Source organism: Protopterus annectens, chromosome 2.part2, assembly GCF_019279795.1.
Source record: "Protopterus annectens isolate FY-2018-M chromosome 2.part2, PAN1.0, whole genome shotgun sequence".
Lineage (NCBI taxonomy): Eukaryota > Metazoa > Chordata > Ceratodontiformes > Protopteridae > Protopterus > Protopterus annectens.
The window spans coordinates 840008132-840026763 of NC_056730.1; the positions used below are offsets into that span (position 1 = coordinate 840008132).

General features: G+C 36.5%; 1 protein-coding gene across 1 annotated transcript in view; it reads left to right on the forward strand.

Moving 5' to 3' along the window:
- The window catches only part of ADGRV1 (adhesion G protein-coupled receptor V1), a 3979741-nt gene that overhangs the window by 1768793 nt on the left and 2192316 nt on the right, over positions 1–18632 (forward strand). Inside the window, exon 69 of the mRNA XM_044064182.1 lies at positions 8144–8293. Coding sequence (XP_043920117.1) covers positions 8144–8293 — 150 coding nt within the window. The remainder of the gene's footprint in view (positions 1–8143; positions 8294–18632) is intronic.

Consider the following 18632-nt stretch of genomic DNA (forward strand, 5'->3'; position numbering starts at 1 on the left):
AGCACATGCAGAAAACCCAGGAGATACAATCATAAGTTCATAATAAAATGCCTGATTTAGAGTATTCAGTGGCAGATCCAAGAATTTGTAAAGTGGGGGGGGGGGGGGGGCGCAGTCTGGTTAGTTGACTACCGGAGTGGAAGTGGGAAAGCGGGATAAGAAGCTCTTCATCACATGTGAAAAGAAAGCAGTATACATTCAGCTGTACAAGATTTTGCTGTGGCTGTAGTAGTGTAGAAAGGCAATTCCTGTGCAGCACACAGCACATGCACACCCAGTATAAGTATTTTCAATACATGCCTGGAAGATATGATTGGTTGCCTTACCAAGTCACAGTTCTCTTCCATGGCATAGAAGGCATAGTCATTGTTGTAACCTAGGAAGCAGTCCAACTGGATGGGAAATTAGTAACAGAGAAAGATTATTTTTTTTAAGTTAATGATTTCTGTGGAAAAAGTGAAGCTCAGTTAAGTAAAGAAGTAGATGTTATAAAAAAATCACAAAAAGTAAATGCTCAATTTAGTCATGTGCAATGTAACAAATGTTGTAACAACTGCAGCATTTTAGAAAGGATTGCAAGTCAAAATCTATTTTATTGTTGTTAACAAAACCCCAGGCACAGAGGTTTGGATAAATTAGGAAAATGTTCATTTAATTTATGAACCAAATGACTAAACTCAAAGCTTTCGTAAGCAGTCTCAACTTGCATTCTCCAGAAGGAGAAAACCCAAGTTAGAAAGATAGATTATTGAAGTTGTGTGTGTAGTGGCTGGATGAAATAACTATGAAAAGTTAAAGGCAATTTTGTTTTATACAGTAGGAATGAGTGTAATGAGAAACTACAGGTCAATGGGTTTGAGAATGGAGATGGAATGAAGGCAGATAGAGATCACAGGAGCAAAGGCAGAATCGAAAAGGAGAGACTTAAAGAGCTTGTGGAAGACAACATAAAAAGACAAGATCATGTGATTAGGTTTGTGAAATTACATTAAAGCTGCTTTAAAGGGTTGAGTTGTAGATGAGACGGGAAATATGGAGGCAGCAGGGGAGTAAAAAGTGAATAGAAGAATCTGAAATGTTACAGAAAAAAGATGATAAAAGGGAAGAGGAAGGAATTGAAATAGACACTGGAAGATACAGAAACAGAAGGACAGGTACTGAGAATGAAGGTACTCTTGTAGGTAAAAGGAAAACAAGATGTAAGAGTAGCACAGTAGCTGAATGAGAGAAAACTGACTCAAGACACAGAATGGGACAGTAGCAGTGACTGACATTGAAAAAAGAACACAATGTGAAGTTCTTTAAAGAACTGTAAGAGAAGCGGTGTGGGTACATTAACCTTAGATTAGACAAAATTAGAGAAAGAATGCAAGTTGTTTGATGAAAAATGCCATTATGGCGAGGCTAAAACAGCAATAGGGTGACAAAGAAGGGGTAAAGCAGATACAGATGGATACAAACAGAAATAAAATTATTTAGAAACAGATCAATGAGAGATGGGGGACTCAGTGTGTTGACAGCTTTTTTCAATTTGTACTGTAAGGTCTGGTAGTGCTACCCCCAAGCATCCACACTGCCATGCCCTCAATGTATCCAGCCCACTGAAATTCAGTCTGAGATGTCCACAGTCACTCTTAACTGGCATTTAGTAACCATTATTCACTGCAACAAGCCCCTGTACCCCATCAAGGTAGCCAGTCCCACAGAGGTCCATTAACAAACACCACACAAAAACCACCACCATAACGTTTTAAACAATGCAGATATGTTACCACTCAATTCTATGAATCTAAACAAGAAACTGTACTTGCTAAAAGCTTTTTTCCACTGTGGAGAATGCAAACATTTGAGCATTTAGACCAGCTACTGCACAGGCATGAAGTAAAGCTGGAGATGTCACTTTACATCAAAAGCATGCCTCATGGCTGATCAAACAAGATATGCTTCAGCTTCTCCACGTTCAAGTTACCATAGGAAAGTCACGTACTATATCCTTAGAAGCTATAGGTCCACCTCTATTACCTAGGAAATGCGGAACACAGTTTACTGGATCTCCTCACCAGTCATCCCAATACTATATTTATGGGTGACTACCCTACTTTAAACTGGGAATCATACACTGTCCCAAGCTTGCAAGCCCAGAGATTGCTGCACTTTGTCAACACAAGCACCCTAGACCCAACAGTCCAAATGGCCACTAGGAGTGAGAACATAAGTTGATGTAGTCATCACTAGCATGGGAGAATGCTGCACCCACCCTATGTAATGTCCTCTTTGGTGAGGACAAACCATTTTAAGTCAGACATCCTACTATCAAGTAGTAACCTGGCAAAATTTGATGCCCTACCAAAAACTCTAAGAACATTGACCTGTACAACCATGTTAGAGGCACAGAGACATTTCTGCTTACCAGGAATAATCACAGAACAAATTCGTACAAGTCAGCCTGGTGGTATCCTATCAACAGGATGCACAGCAAAAGGAAGAAAGTCATGGCAAAAATTAGGAAGTGCAACATCCAGCAGGATAAAAAAATCTAAGCACGAAACTCAGAGGACAAATTAGGTCACTATACAAATCTTTCCTGTTCGTTGGTACCATCCCATTTCATACCAACATCTGCTCCCCTCCCCCAACACAGGTATACCATTGCAGTATCAGACAGCTTGAATGACAACAGAACTATAATACAGCTGATGCAATTCAAATGGGAAATTAAGGTAATGGCTGAAGAGCATTGATTCACTGTTCTCACTGAAGTTAGCATGGATATTTCACAACAGACTATTCATAAGATACAAGGCAGAAAAAACAGCTTGTCAAAATCATACCACTGCATGCAGTTACATTTGACTCTACACCTTCAGTAATGGCAATAAACCCAGTGCATGTTACAACTGAAATTAAGCAGATTTGTAAACTGCACGCAGCATCAGCATTACACACAAAATGAAAACGTACAATGCAAAATGCCAGACTGGCACTCAGTTACAAAATAGGCTGTAATACTACCCACACAGCTTCCAGTGCAGTATAGCTTTACAGAAAAAAAAAAGAAAACTGTTGCTGAAAATGTTAAATAAATAAACTGACTACAGCCAGTTTAGCATGCAGTGTTCTCAGCAGAACTTTATCACAGTAACACAATGAAGACCAGCTATAAAGGAAAAAGGCCAGATGCAGCAGTATACTATACTATGTATACTGGGGCAATTGTAAAAAACTGTAAAAAATAAAACTCGTTTCATGTTAGACTTTCATTACATGATTTGCACACAATACAACAGGATATTTGACAATACAAAGATATTTAACTATAAAATACAGAGTGCAAGAAGGTCAGAGCTTCCAGACAGTGTTTCTTGAATCTGATTTCACAATTTTAGTAGCTTAAATAGTTGGCACTGTATAGACAACATAATAACACTAAATAGTTATATAGTGAACTTTACAGGATTGGACTTGTACCATAACATAAACTTAGAAGTCGTATCCAGAGGCACTGGCTTTATTCCATCTTTTATGCAGAGGTGAAATTGACCTTCCTCCCACCACACAATTTCTACAATTACAAAAAAACACAGACTTCTCTGAAAATAACCTTAAGTTAACCACTACATGATCAGTACACCAAAAGAAATGCAATCATATTACAATCATGAATTCATCTACCATGGCTAACAATAAAAGGAGGTTTCCTATTAGAACCTCGAATGCTTGTAATGTAGAACATCATATGGTTGACACCATATGATCGACATTTCAAGTGCTCGAAGGTTAAGCATAACAGTGCCGTTCAGTGCAGAATAGGAGAATTTCTCTTTTCTGCACTGAAGTGTGATCTCGGAGTTGGTATATTTATGTAGGGAGTGTGGAGGTGCAGCCCCCCCCCCCACGTGGGGTGTGTAGGGGGGGCTTTCCCCCCTGCCTGCACCATTAAGGCTAGTTTTTTTTGTTTTTTATTATATATTCGAACTTTTGATTTTCGATCATATGTTGTCGAACATATGGGATTCGAAGTTTTGAAAGTTCGATTATATAATATAGCCGTAAAAGGATACACAGTGATTTGGCTGCAATCCTGTTAATACAACTCAAATACTACAAAAAAATCACATATGTTTGCCCCCCCCAATTTGTAGTTTATTCGCTAGATGTTATGCAAGGTGAAATATTTCATAATAAAAAAAAATGAGTAGAAAGTGCTCTTGTGGATATTTCAAGAATGGCAACACTGTCCTTCTAGCCTGCTAATATATCAAAACAGCTGATCCCATAATGGGTCCAGGATGTTCTTAAAAATATCTAATCTAGTACTTGCTTTAATGTAATCTGGTAGTCTATTCATGCATCAGTGGAGAGAGAAAAATAATTAGCATACTTCTCATTGTTATAGAATCTTCTACATAGGTTGTCTGATTTTCTATTTGTCAACCACAAAATTTCCAGAGGTAGTTGTCTCTAAATGTTCTGTATACCTGAATACGGTGTCCTTAAATATCTGCCCCACTGTACAAGTTGACCCACTTTAATCTTATAGTTTCACAGGCGAATACCAAGCTAAGCCTTGCCAATAACCTGAGATCAGACTCAAACCCTGTACCTTTTACAAATGAGGCAAACTTAAATTTTCACATCCATGGATACCATTGGTGTATTCCCACTGACTCTTTCCTTTTTTCTCATGCTTGTTTTCCTATAAGGTTTCCATATTATTTCATGTTCAAGTTAATGAACAGGTGCTGACTTTGTGGGAACATGGGTGAAATTCTTGGCTAGGCTTATAATGGCCTCTGGGCCAATAGCCTACTATCATCCTATGAACAATGAATTCATTTCTGATTTCCTAGACTTTATAAATCTCTTATAAAACCATAGTTCTAATTATTAAATAATTGGCTGATATGATTAGAAAAACTCAAAAGCTGGATCTACCCATATACCCAGGTCCTTAAATGAATCTATAGTTTCAACCACTGTGTGTTTTATTACATATTCATCTTTTAGTGTGCATTTTTTGGGAGACCCACATGCTTAGTTTTTGTTTCATTAGCACCTGCTCAAGCCCAGCATCTGATATGGGGAGGGATCCATACATCTCAACTTTCCACATTTTTGCAAAACATCCAGATCTTTTCCTCATATCATTGGTGCTCCTTATTACAGTTTTCTGACAACTAACTGAGGACTGAAGTCAAACAACAGTGGCATACAGCTGATTTTCAGACTTTATATCTTTCAGAAGATGCACATACAACTAAATCTTGTTTTTTCTAGCAATTTTCTAAATTTATAAGAGCAATATTTAAAATCTACCCCTATTTTATGCTCCCCATTATATTTGGATTTGTCCAGATTTAATGCCTTGCAGTAAGAGGGAAGGAGTGTCCAGATCTTTGCTTCATATTATCTTTGGCTTGTTGCTCACTTCTGCAGCTGAGGAATGAAGTCACTAAATAGTGACTTATGTCTGAGTTTCAGATTTTATATCCTTCAGAAAATACATGTTAGCACTTAGCAGACATCCTGTTATTCTAGCAACCTTCTAAGTTGATAAGACCAATATTTAAAATGTGAACCATCCTACCTTATCTACTGGATATGGGCATGAGAGGAGAGTTACAGATCATGGGACAGAATTCTGTAGGGATTTTTGGATACTTTACTGTGCTCCAAAGTAACTTTGCTGAACAAGGAAGAGGGAAAAAAAAACAGCAAGCTGACTTACATGACACACAGTCACTCATGGAGTAATGGCTCGCTCGCCTCAACAGCTCCAAAATCAAGAGAAGGATTCAACTGTAGCTGTATTTAACAGGAGTTAAACTGCCCACCAAATACACCTGCAGCCAATTACAATTGTCACCATTGCACAAATCACCACTCACCTAAGCAAAGCAGGAAGCAAGCTGAAAAGTGAACCAACGATTTTTTTTTTTGCTACCCAGTGGTTGGCCATAGTGTGCATAGCATATGCCTGCTGCCGTCCTTGCACCTGACTGCAACCTCCAATTGCAGTTCCATCTCCCATGTGACTTTCAAAGGAGAAAAAAGTTTGTTAGTTGAAACGGAAAAATTTACCATTTTGGTGGTATGTTTTCTGATTTCAACAAAATACGAAGTGAATTTCTGTTTTTATTGTTTTAATGAAGTTCCGATCAGCTTCAGAAGGGGCCGGCATGTGCCCCTGCACCAATGCCTAAATCTGCCACTGGTATGTAACCTAGGATATCTGGTATTAATATTAATACATCCAAATAGAGCAACTTTTTGGCAAAGTGCCAAAGCCCATGTTTTGGTATTGAAAGAATAAATACAGTGATGGTTAGATACACATGAAAGATAAATATAGAGCAAATCTATTACATTCATGTACTGAAGCCATAGAAAGAAGTAAAAATCTAAAATGAGCTTGCAAACTGATGTTTGTACTGGAGAGGCCAAAGAAACTCTATCTGAAGTCCAGTTAGCTTAATATTAAGAGTCCAACAGTAGGAAGTAAGAGAACTACTGTCAAGAAATAAAGGAGTGTTTTCAGAAATGCGTCAGATAAATAAAATGATAGAACATAACATGTAGGCAACAGCAGCAATGAGATTAGACTAAGATTTTGCAGAACACTAGAGTCACAAAAGCAATTAGTAGGGAAAGATATTCAAGCATTCCATGCTAGGCCAGGAATGACAGACGAGATATAGAGTGAAGAGATCAGCACCAATAATGTGAGCTTTTAAACCTGACAAAAGCATTACGTTCTGTAATGACATCAGAAGATGGAATAGCATAACAAAGTTTTACACACACACAATGACAGCATGCCATGTACAGCAGAATTGTCTTGTATACCTTTTAATGCGGGTACATATTACATTGTCGAGCTTTTAAAATTTCGAATACCATATGGTCGAACCCATATGTTCGAACTTTTAAAAGTTCGAACGTGTTAATGGCGATCTCCATTTAGTGTGGAAAGGGAAGACTTCCCTTTACTGCGCTATAGTGTGGTCTTGGAGTTGGTATATTTAAAAAGCGGGGGGGGTGGGGGGTGCAGGGGGCTTGCCCCCCTTCTTACAATGGGTAGGTAGGTTTTTCCTTTTTTTTATTTATTTCTTTGTTGTTTTCAAAATTTTAAAAGTTCGAACATATGGGTTCGACCATATGGCGTTCGAACTTTTAAAGTTTCGATAACGTAATATGAACCCTTTTAATGCTGCTATGATTCAGTTTTGTTCTGCAGCACATACAGTTGTCACCAAAGAAAAGTATAATAAATGCTTGTACAGCTTTGAAAGCTATAAAGTACTTTGCACTTCAATGTAATGCAAAGTATGATGGAATGGCGTATCTAAGCTTCTAAAAATATGGGCTGTGCATGTGTGTTTGTAGCAGCACAAACTGTATTACTGCTTTTAAGACTGTAAAACATTTAATGTTCTTTTACTTCTTTTTTTTTAAAACAAGTTTATTTTTGGGGCATCAAACTCTCCATGAATTACAAAGACTTATGATCAGGATTCTCCAGTTATAACTATGTAAATATATATATATATATATATATATATATATATATATATCTATATATATATATATATATATATATATATATATATATATATATATATATTTTTTTTTTTGACGTGGGTGTCAAGACTCACCTCTTAAGGTTCACTTCATTCTGCTTTTAAGGTAAATTTCTTGACATCCATGTCTTAAACACATAAGGTGGTTATGACTGAAAAGCTGATGTTGCAGATTCAGTGTAATATGTTTGGTGTTGCAAAGGGTCTTATTCATTAATGACTAGCTTTGTACAAGCAGATAAAAACATTCTTTGTCTTGTGGAACACAGCTGGGTTTAAAGTAAAAGTAATTTGTGATAGTTTGGATGCTATCACTGAGCCAGGATAATGAATTAGGCATATTTAACTGAAGACTCCATGTCTGTTCCATACCTTCATTCTACAGATCGTGATATTCAGTAATATGGCAAGTGGCATCCATACATAAACAGTCTGAGATAGCAATGATGGCTGAAAAGTGGGGCTTTAAATTACAGTGTGAAGCTTTAAAATGAATTAGCTGAAAGAATCACTTTTAATCAAACACATTTTATTGTACTTAAAGTGTTTTGTTTTTCTTTCAGATCCTGAAGTTTGGACATCCAAATGGAATTGTGCAGTTCAGCCCTGAATCTGTATTTCCAAAATCATATCAAGAACCATCAAGATTTGAAGGACCACTGAGTATTTCTTTCCTCATTGTACGACATCAAGGGACTACTGGGAACATAACGGTAGTGTTTTTTTTTTCATTATCTTGTCTGGTTTCTCAGAAATCTGAATATCAACTACAGAGACTCAGCTATGCGTGCTCATTCAGGAATGTCTTTCCAAAAGTTTTTTTTTTTTTGAGAATAGAGAATTAGGGAAACTACAGTCAACAAAGCATTTAATGTTTCAATGTTCTGGCAGTCTCCCAGTGTTTTCAGTTCATTGCAGCTATCACTGTCTCATTTTACTAATGTTCCCATATAGCTCATCACTAATCCTTTCTGGGTGTATATTATATCATCGAACGCTTAAAAAAGCGAACACTGATTGATCGGCCGAATTTAAACGAAAGCTTACAATCTCGAACTGTCAGATCAGCGATTTTTTTCCCTGAGAAAAAAATCGCTGATCCAAAACACATACACACAACACAAGCACACCAAACAAACAGAAATCCACACACATACACCTAAAATCTGATACCTAACCCTACACTAAACTATGTACATATCACTAACTACCCACTTACCTTAACCCAAACCCTAACCCTAAGGTCCGTCACTATCGCACACTCACCTCACCCGCTCCCTAACCCTAACTCACATAAATCCACCCTAACCCTCATGTCCACTCAATCGCACACACACCTAACCCGAGCCCTAACCCTAACTCACCTAAATCAGCCTAACACTCACATCCACACAATCGCACACTTACCTGAATCCGACCGGTAACTTTCCACCATAACACTGAAAATACTGAAGCAACAGAAACGGACAACTGAATTCTTTCCCTAGGAAAAAAATTGAGTTTCTGCTGCTTCGATATTTTGCAGTTTCGCGAAAATAAGTTCGATCAATCAGCGTTCACTTTTATAAGCATTCGAGGATATAATATAGACCCTCCTTTCTTCACTTGACTGCTGTTGCACAGTCACCTTCTCTTGCTGTGTACTCTATGCATTCCCTCACCTTTCTCTGAACTACTCATGAGTTATATACCAAATGTTACTAGTAGTAAAATCATGAAAATGTCATACATGAGTGGCAGCACTGTACATTAAAAGAGCCAGTTTTTGATGAAACGCTATGTGGCTTTATTAAAAACACCCTCATTTCTCATCAATCGGAGTTTGTTTATAACATGTTAAGCTGCAAGAAATGTGGTGGCTTAAAACTCAATCTACCACTGGTCAGCAAAGGCCACATGACCATGTACAAGTTTATTATGTGTCCATATGTCTTAGCAACCTGTGCATTTTAAAACAGTCAAATTGTGTGATAAAAGCACCTCAGGGTAAGTAACACCACAGCAGCCAATTCAGAGTTTTGTTCCATTCTGTAGTATACCTTACCAACCATATGGAATCAACCCATGGACACACACATAGGTCATTAAAGGATGGACCAGACAGGCAAAATCTACTAACCAACAACCATGCATACATTCTACATTTACCATCATTCTTTACATTCATTCATTTATAGGTTCATAGGTTCATAGGTTCATAGGTTCATAGGAGATTTCTAGTGTAATGGCTCAAGAGCCCTTACAAGCCTAGCCAGTATAACTCAATTTTACCCACTATATGGCACCTAGGGGCAAGAGGATGGCATTGACTTGTGCCTATGCCTTGAGTATCTTACAGATAGCTTCTGTCCATGAGTGACATAGACACTACCCTGGATGTGAATTTGTCTTCCCAATCCATTCATTGAAATTACATTTGAAGAGGATTAGGGAAGGGCTCTGCTTAATGTGAATAGGAAGCCTGTTCCAAAGAAGGGGTAGTCTCTGAGATACATGTCTGTCTCGTCAGCATGTTTTGTTTGAGTTGCTAAGTTTAGATACCAAGATCTGGTGACTCTTGTGCTGTTTGACTTGCAGATGTGTAACAGCTCCAGCAAGGCTGGATTTTTGAGTGCCTTGTAGGTCAGGCATAGGTCTTCCCTTAATAGTTGGTAGGAGACAGAGTAAAGGGATAGGGCTTTTAGTCTACCCACATAGAACATCTTGTTTACACCCTGTATTTTCTTTGTGAGGAACCTCTGAGGTCACTCCAGCTGCTATAAATACCTAACCAAGTGAATGCCAAGTGACACATTATACTCAATTATTGGTCAAATGAGGGCTAAGTACAGTTGGACTGTAAGTCCCTTGGACCTGTATGCCATACCTTTACATTTAAGTTGTGCCGCATAGAAGGACGTCCTCACCACTCTGGACACATGGCAGTCAAAGTTCAGGCTACTAACTATCTGTGTACCTAGATCAAACACCTCTGAGTCTACTCTTAGGAGTGTGCTGCTGATGTTGCAATTTGCAGGGTTATTTGACTTCCCAAAGGCTATGATAATGTATTTTTTTCGCATTTAGTTTTAGGCCATGATTCTGGTACCAATCATTTTTCTGATCTAGACCCTCCTGAAGGATATCTCCATCGCTGAGGATTCAGTGATTGCCTCCGCCTTGCAGTCATTGGCAAACTTTGTCATCCAGCGGTTTTTCATATTAGCCTTGACTTTATAGAAGTATATTCTAAACAGGAGTGGTCCCAGCAATGAGCCCTGTGGCACACCACTAGTAACTGGCCTCTGGCTGAATCTGAATTTGCACACTTTAACCACATGTCCTATCCATAAGTCAGTTGGCTATCCATCTGATGATGCATTGATTTGTGCCCACTTTTGTGAGTGTATTTATAATACCTGTGTGGAAAACTGTGAAATGCTTTGGCCAGGTTGAAGTAGGTGGTATGTGCTGTTTACTCTCATCCATGGCCTTAGTAACTTTCTCAAAGAAATCCACCAGATTAAATAGGCACAGTCTGCACTAGACAAAGCAGAACTGGGTTGGGTCCAGTGTTTGGAGGTTTCTTATGCCATTATTTATCAGGTCTGGGATTATTCTTTCCATGGCCTTACATAGAAGACTAGTCAAACTTATGGGTGTGTAATTTCCTAGGTCAGTACATTGTCCCCCTTTATGCAGAGGGATTAATGTTGATGTCCACCACTCTACTGGGACAAAGCTAGTATGGTGGCTGTGGTTTAGTAGAGATCCTGATGGGTCTGATAAATCTGATAAGTCCTAATTTATGCTGTTTAAGAGACAACCTTGTTTATCCTCAGGTCCCATTGAAGCTGTGTTTCTAACTTTAGAGAGTGTAGTGGCAATCTGTTTTTTTTTTTTTTTTTGGTAATAATTGGTGGTGGAGTGCTGGAGGGTATTTCTTGGGGGAGAACTGGGGGTGATGGAAAGGTGAAATTTAAGCTAAATTTGTCAGCCAGCAGATTTGCTATATCTTCTGGCTGAGTATTGGTGATACCATCTATAACTAATTTCATACATTTATGAGTGTTGCCCTTAAGATTATACACATAAATGAAAAATGCCTTATGGTTATCCTTAGCATTGGAGGCTATTTTTAACTTAAAGTCTGCTTTTAGAGACTTGACTAGTTCCCTGATTCACTTGTTTAGACGAATGAGGAACTTTTTGCTCTGTTGTGCACATTTTCTTTTTCTTTTTGACAGAATTTTCTTTCTTTTGTTGTACAACCTATTAATACCAGCGGTCGACCAGGGTGGCTTGTTTTTGTGGTTTGAACAGGGTTTATTTTGCTCTGGTACTGACATTTCTATGCAGAGGTTTATATGGTAGTACAGGGTTCTGTGTGTGTGTCTCTGCATAGGTTTCTGTGTTTTCTGGATTTGGGGGAGCTTGGAATCTAGCCATGCCATCCCTTAACAGGAGGTAATTTTCCTTAGAGATGTTCTTGAAGTTTCTGAGGTTAGGTGGAGGGGACTAGTTTTATATTTATTTCAGGGGAGATTGCTTTGTGATCTGATCTTGCCAGTGAGGACATCATACTAGAGGTGTGCAGTACTTTCCTATATTCATGAGTACCAGATCTAGCATACTTGTTCCCCTAGTGGGAATCCAGACTAGCTGTCCAGGGCATTTGGATTTACAAAGTTAAGACATTTTTGTGCCTGCATGCTCATGACTGTATATGCCTCAGTTAATGGAGACGTAGTTAAAATCATCCCGTAAGTATGCTATTAGTCTGGATGGTGAGTGATTCTAGTAACTTCAGGTATAATGTATGGATTCCCTGGTTCATGGTGGTGGACCTATAACTAGCAAAAATATGGTAATGCATTTTTCCTATGGTTAGTTGAGGATGGAGTAGCTCAAGCCTGTCATATTGTTTGACCAGCTTTGAGGTGTGCTTATCCTTTATGTAGACAGATTCACCTCTGCGTTTTGTACTTTCATGTTCAGTGGGTGGTCAGAATGTATGAAAAGAATTATAGCCATGCACTGCCAGAGTGCTTTCTGTGGCTTTGAACCATGTTTCAGTAACTGCACAAATGTCAGCAGTCTCCAGAGTGAGGAGAGTTTTCAGGAAGTGCAGTTTCTTGTTGAGACTCATAGCAGTGAGCAGTAACACAGTTAGTTTGTACTGAGTAGTTTTTTTATGTTGGAATGTTTATCTGTTTGGCAATGTCTAAAAAGGCACTATAGTGGTTGATAATGTTTTGGATAATATCTGAAAGCCTAGAGGTGACAGCTGAAGACTATCCCTGGCAAAGCAGCATGGCCTGTCAGCAATCTTTTTTGAAGACAAATTCATTTAAATGCTGACATACAAATGTATACCCTAAAACAACTAGCACTAATTGCCAAACTCGTTCTCCCATATACTCTATTCTGAGTGAGCATCTCTAAAATTTGCAATTGTGTCTTGACAAGAACAGAATTTACTTTGGCTTTTCATCTCAAACATTTGAATGTGTATCACTATCTGTTGTTTATTTCAGTTTTTCAGCTCATTAGTTTTTTTTTATATTATAACTTTTCAATCCTTCCATTGACTAAGGTTATGGTGGAAAACTGTCCTCAGTCCTGTTCCCTTTATGGATTAACAAATGTAAACAAACAAACAGTATATAACAATCACCATCTCTGTATGTACAAACATACCCCAAGAAACTGAAAACTCTTATTTTATGCAACCATCATTTAGCACTTTCATTACAAAAATGTGTACCTGTATTTCAATGTGGCAAAACACTAGTGTGCTTTCTTTCATTACAGGACTTCGATTCCTTGCCAGTACAAAAAAAAAAAAAAAAAAAAAAAAAAAAAAAAAAAATAGAAGCCCAAGTCAATTCAATTGATGGGCATTTGTGCAGTGTAAGCAATATAAATCAGTGCATCATTTTATTCCAAATATTTAAAGTTGCATTGATTAAAAAAAAAAACAGTCTGAATCCAATTATTTTTTTTTTACTTTCTTATATGCTTAGCTGTCTCTTCCCCACCATAGGTTCATCGGTGTTTACTAATGACCACAAGGGCCTTTTTAAGCATAGCCATGCATCCCAAATCTCTGACAAGTTCTTTTTTTTCCCAAAATGTTTTATTTGTTTTATAACACAATAACTTAGCAGTATAGTAATGAAAAAAACAAATAAACTATATACAATGTCCATAACTACTAAAAAAGCAATATACATAGGAAGACACTTAATATTTCTCTAACAGATTAGACAATTTTGTCCAAGCAGTTAAATTATGGCTTATGTTGTTAGTCCTTGCATTTATAGTAGCAGTTTTATTCTTACAAATGTATTTCACAAGATGAATAAACTCAACTTTAAAGACAGGAGTAGATTGGGATTTCCAATTTTTAGTAACAAATTTCCTTGCTATAGAGAGAATAATCCATAGTAAAAATGTTTTTCTTTTAAGAATGACTTCAGGAACAGTGAAAAGGATAAGGGAGTCAGAAATTATACAGTTGTCTTTCCATAGAGCTTTACAAATATATTTAAAGTCTAACCAAAATGGGGACATTATTTTGCAATTAACAACCATATGTATCCAGTCAGCATCAGAGTTTCCACATCTCCAGCATTTCATTTCATCTTTCTTGCACATTACTGCTAGTCTATGTGGAGTGAAAAAAATCTATATAAAAATTTCCATGTGCATACATGCCAGAGCAGGGAAGATGTGAATTCCTTCACAGATTGTAAACAAAGTTTTTTATCTTTTACTGAGAATAATTGTCTATTAACTTCACTTGAATAATTCCAAAAAAAAAAAACATCTGTTTTGTTAAAATAATTTCTGAGAATTTTATAAATGACAGATATGTAAGAAGTATTCTTGGGTGAGCTATTAATAATTGTTGAGAGAAAATCCAATATTTTTAAGTTATTTTTATTGTATCCCTCTAATGAGGGTACAAGGTTAGCATGTATAAAATCCTTACAAGTTTGGATGTCCAGCCAATTGTCATTTTTGCAAAGTATATCTGCTGATCAAATAGTCTGCAAAACTTATTTTATTAGCTGAAAGAAATTGATTCCATTATAATAGGTCAGCCTTCTTAAATTCGAACATTTTCTGAGTATCAAAATATATCAAACATTAATATGTGTAAGCAACAGGAAACATCATTATTAACAAATTCTTAATGAATTGATTAGAAAACATAAGCTTTTTAAACAGCATTATTTGGTTTATAAGAGGTGTGAGAATAAATTTTGCCTTTTTACTTTGAATGTATATTTTTAAAATCTATATAAAAATGTTTGTATGTATTTGAGTATATGGTTCAAGCAATGTCATATTACTATTAAGAAGTACGGTTTTATGTATTTATTTCCAATATATGTATAAGAAGCATTATTCCAAAGCAACACCATGTTAATAAATATGGAGTTTAAATAAAAATCAATATTTGGAAAGCCTATACCGCCTTCATCCCAGCTTGTGATATAACAGAGAAGAGAAATTCTTGATTTTTTTGGGATACCAAAGGAAGTTAAGTAATAAGTTATTAATTTTCTGTTTAACTTTGACAGGTGGGAGAATTATTAGAGCTTGGCCAATGAATAAAATTTTACGTAACAGTATAATTTTGATTAAAGTTAGCCTGTCTTCAAATGTGAAGAGTCTCTCCCAACTGTCTTTTAGACTAGCAATTAAGTTTATAAGTTGTTGGTAATTAGATGTGAGTGATTTTTTTATATTTAGATTCATTAATGATACCTAGATATTTAATATGCGTGCCATCCCAGTTTATGTCTCTTTTTGATGTAAGTTTCATAGTAACATTTTTGTTCACTAGAAGTGCCTGAGTTTTGTTGTGATTGAATTTTAGACTAGAGATATTTGCAAAGAAGTCTAGATTATGTAATAGGTGATCTACTGAATTTTCAGTATCATTAGAGTTTACTAGTAGGTCATCAGCAAACAGTTGTATCTTGGGGGATAATTTGCCTGACACTTTATATCCTTTAACACTGTAATTATTTCTAACATAATTTGCAAGAGGCTCAATAGCCAGGGGGAAAAATAATGAGGAGAGGGAGCACCCCTGTTTAGTACCTCTTAATATTTTGAATGGGCTAGATAGATAAGTTCTAATCTTTACATAGGCTATGGACATTTCATATAGTTTTGTAATTAATTCTATAAAGTTTGCAGAGAAATTGTATTTTTGCAGAGCTTTAGACAGATATGGCCAATTAGGGAGTCAAAGGCTTTATCAAGACTTAAAATAGAAAGCTCATTTTTTTTCTTGTTTGCTAAGTCTATAAAGGACAGTAATTTAATTACATTGCCTTATACCTTTCTGTTTTTGATAAACCGGTTTGGTCTTCATGAATTAATATTGAAAGAATATTATTTAATTTGTCTGCTAAGATAGTCATGGATATCTTGTAGTCAATGTTAAGCAAAGAGATTGGCCTGTATGATGTGCAAAGGTTGGACTCTTTATTTGGTTTTAAGATGGGAGAGATGGTAGAATATTTCAACGAGGAAGGGATGCTTGTAGTTTTAACTTCTTGGAATGCATTGAGTAAGGTTTTCAAGATGTTATCAGGTAAGAGTTTGCAAAATTCCGGAATTAGACCATCCAGTCCAGGTGCCTTTTTTTGTCTTAAGATTTTTTATTTGATCCTTTAATTCTTTAAAGGAAATGGGTTTATCTGTGTTATTAATATTGTATTTGGATAGCTTCTTTTGAATATTATTAGCAAGAAAGCTGTCTATACTTTTGTTATCACTTGTAGATGAGTTATTTTTATTAATATTCTTATAATGTTTTTTAAAACATAATACGGTATTTTTTTAGATCTGTAGCTTTGATAGTATCATTATTTCTAGTGTATATTATTTCTTTTATATGACTTTTCTCATTGAAATATATAGATCTAATCGCAATCTTGTGCCTACTCTTGGAATTAATTGAGTAGTAGTGTAATCTGAATCTGTTCAAGATTTATTGATATTTTGTGCTGCATGATATCCTGATATTCCTTGTTCAATTTACATATGTCAGCTAATGCAGATTTGTCATTTGCTGTAAGTTTTAGTTTTAGTTCATCAATTTCTTTTTGCATGTTTACCAGTTTTTTATCCCACTCTTTCCTTTTATTTATATACCAACTTTTGACTTTACCATGTAAGACTACCTTTAAAGTGTCCCATAGGATAATATCTGAAACCTCTCCATTATCATTGGCATCTAGGTAAAGTTTTATTTAATCTAGAAACCATTATTTAAATCTTTGTACTGTTACTAGATAAGCAGGTAGCCTTTGGAAGACGTTTAAGGGGCCAGTATTAAGTGTTACATTGAAGGTGATAGCATTGTGGTCAGACATAGGACATGATGTCAGCATTTCATTATCATTTTTGGCCAGTAAAGAACTGGTTACAAAGGCTTTGTCTATGTTGGTCTGTGTGCCAAATCTGTAAGAGTAATGAGAATACTTCAGGGAGGATAATATTTTTTATACCAACAGTGTCAACTAGGTTTCTATCTTTTATGTAGTTGTTCAAGTGCTTGGCAACAAGGGACATTTTGAAGGGCATAGTGCTTATGGTATCAGTGGAGGACAAGATACAATTAAAATCACCTGCTAATAGTAACTCACCTTTAGACTTTAATGTTATGATGTCTAAATGTTTTTTTCACAGTTTTAGTCCCAAAACCCAGTATTGAGTAGTGTTTTCAAAAGTGTACATCTTTTTATCTAGTTTTAGTATGACTAAAGCAATCATTGCTTGAGTATGATTCAACTATTTCTAGAATTTTCACTGATTTTCTGTGAAAAATTAGGACACTTCTTTTTTGTGGTTGTAGCTTGAACTTACCAAAATCATATAATCCTTAAAGGTTAATTTGTTTAGATCTTCTGTTACTAAGTGGGATTCCTGAATGAATGCAAAATCTGCTTTATGTAGCATTAAATATTTGTTGACACCTTTTCATGGGGTTGTTCAACCCATTGACATTAATAGATATAATGTTAAATATTATCATTTGATGGAGACTGCTATTATAAGTAAAATTGAAAAGTGCTATCCTTGATTCATTATGACAAATACATTTTTAAAACTGTTATAAATCTCCTGCATGAATATACTATATCCAGGCTTACTGTATTTTTCATAGAAGCCACAAACTAACCCTCTCATGACATCAAGTGGGAATTCCTAGCAACTGCAGATTAATAGCAAGCAGAAGGGAAACTGCTTACAAAAGAAAAAATTAAATTTGAAACACTCCCCAGGATTCAATAAACTCCATGCAGTAATAGTGTTATTCCTGCATGGAGTGAATGGTGTCCACTTCCACATAGCCTTGATAGCAGTGTGCCTTACATATTCATGAAGGCATGCTATAACGGCTTAGTGGACATTAACACTACAGAGTGCAAGGGGAGTGTTTTAGTAGTGCTCGCACATCCAACACACCCCTGTACTCCAAAAGTGTTGTACGGCACTTTCTAACTACTTTCCATATCTGCAAACACTGAAAGCAGGTATTTAAATAGTAAGCAATGGAGGGTGTGTGTGACAGGTACTGTCATACACCCCCTGTATTGTTAAAGTGCTCTACGGCACTTTCTAACAGCTGTCGGTGTCTGCGGACACTGAAAGCAGGTATTTAGATAGGAAGCAATCGAGCGTGTGTATGATAGGTACTGTCACACATCCTCTGCATTGTGAAAGTGTCGTACCGGTGGCACTTTCACCATATGTCTGAACATTTTAGAGGCACAAATCTGGACAAAGCCTAAAATGATGGTGGGCATACCTCTCATCCTCTCAGAGCAAAAAGCTGGACAAAGCATAAAATGGTGGAGGGACAAATAGAGACAGATAATAAATATTGCCCTTACAAACTTAGAAAGTTGATAGAGGAACAGGGTTCATATCAACATAACATGTAGGGAAGGCTCAGAAGTCTGAAACTCCAATGTATGAAATTATGTAGTGACTTCAGTCCTGATACTGCCCATACAGACTTAGACAGTTGAAAGAATGTCA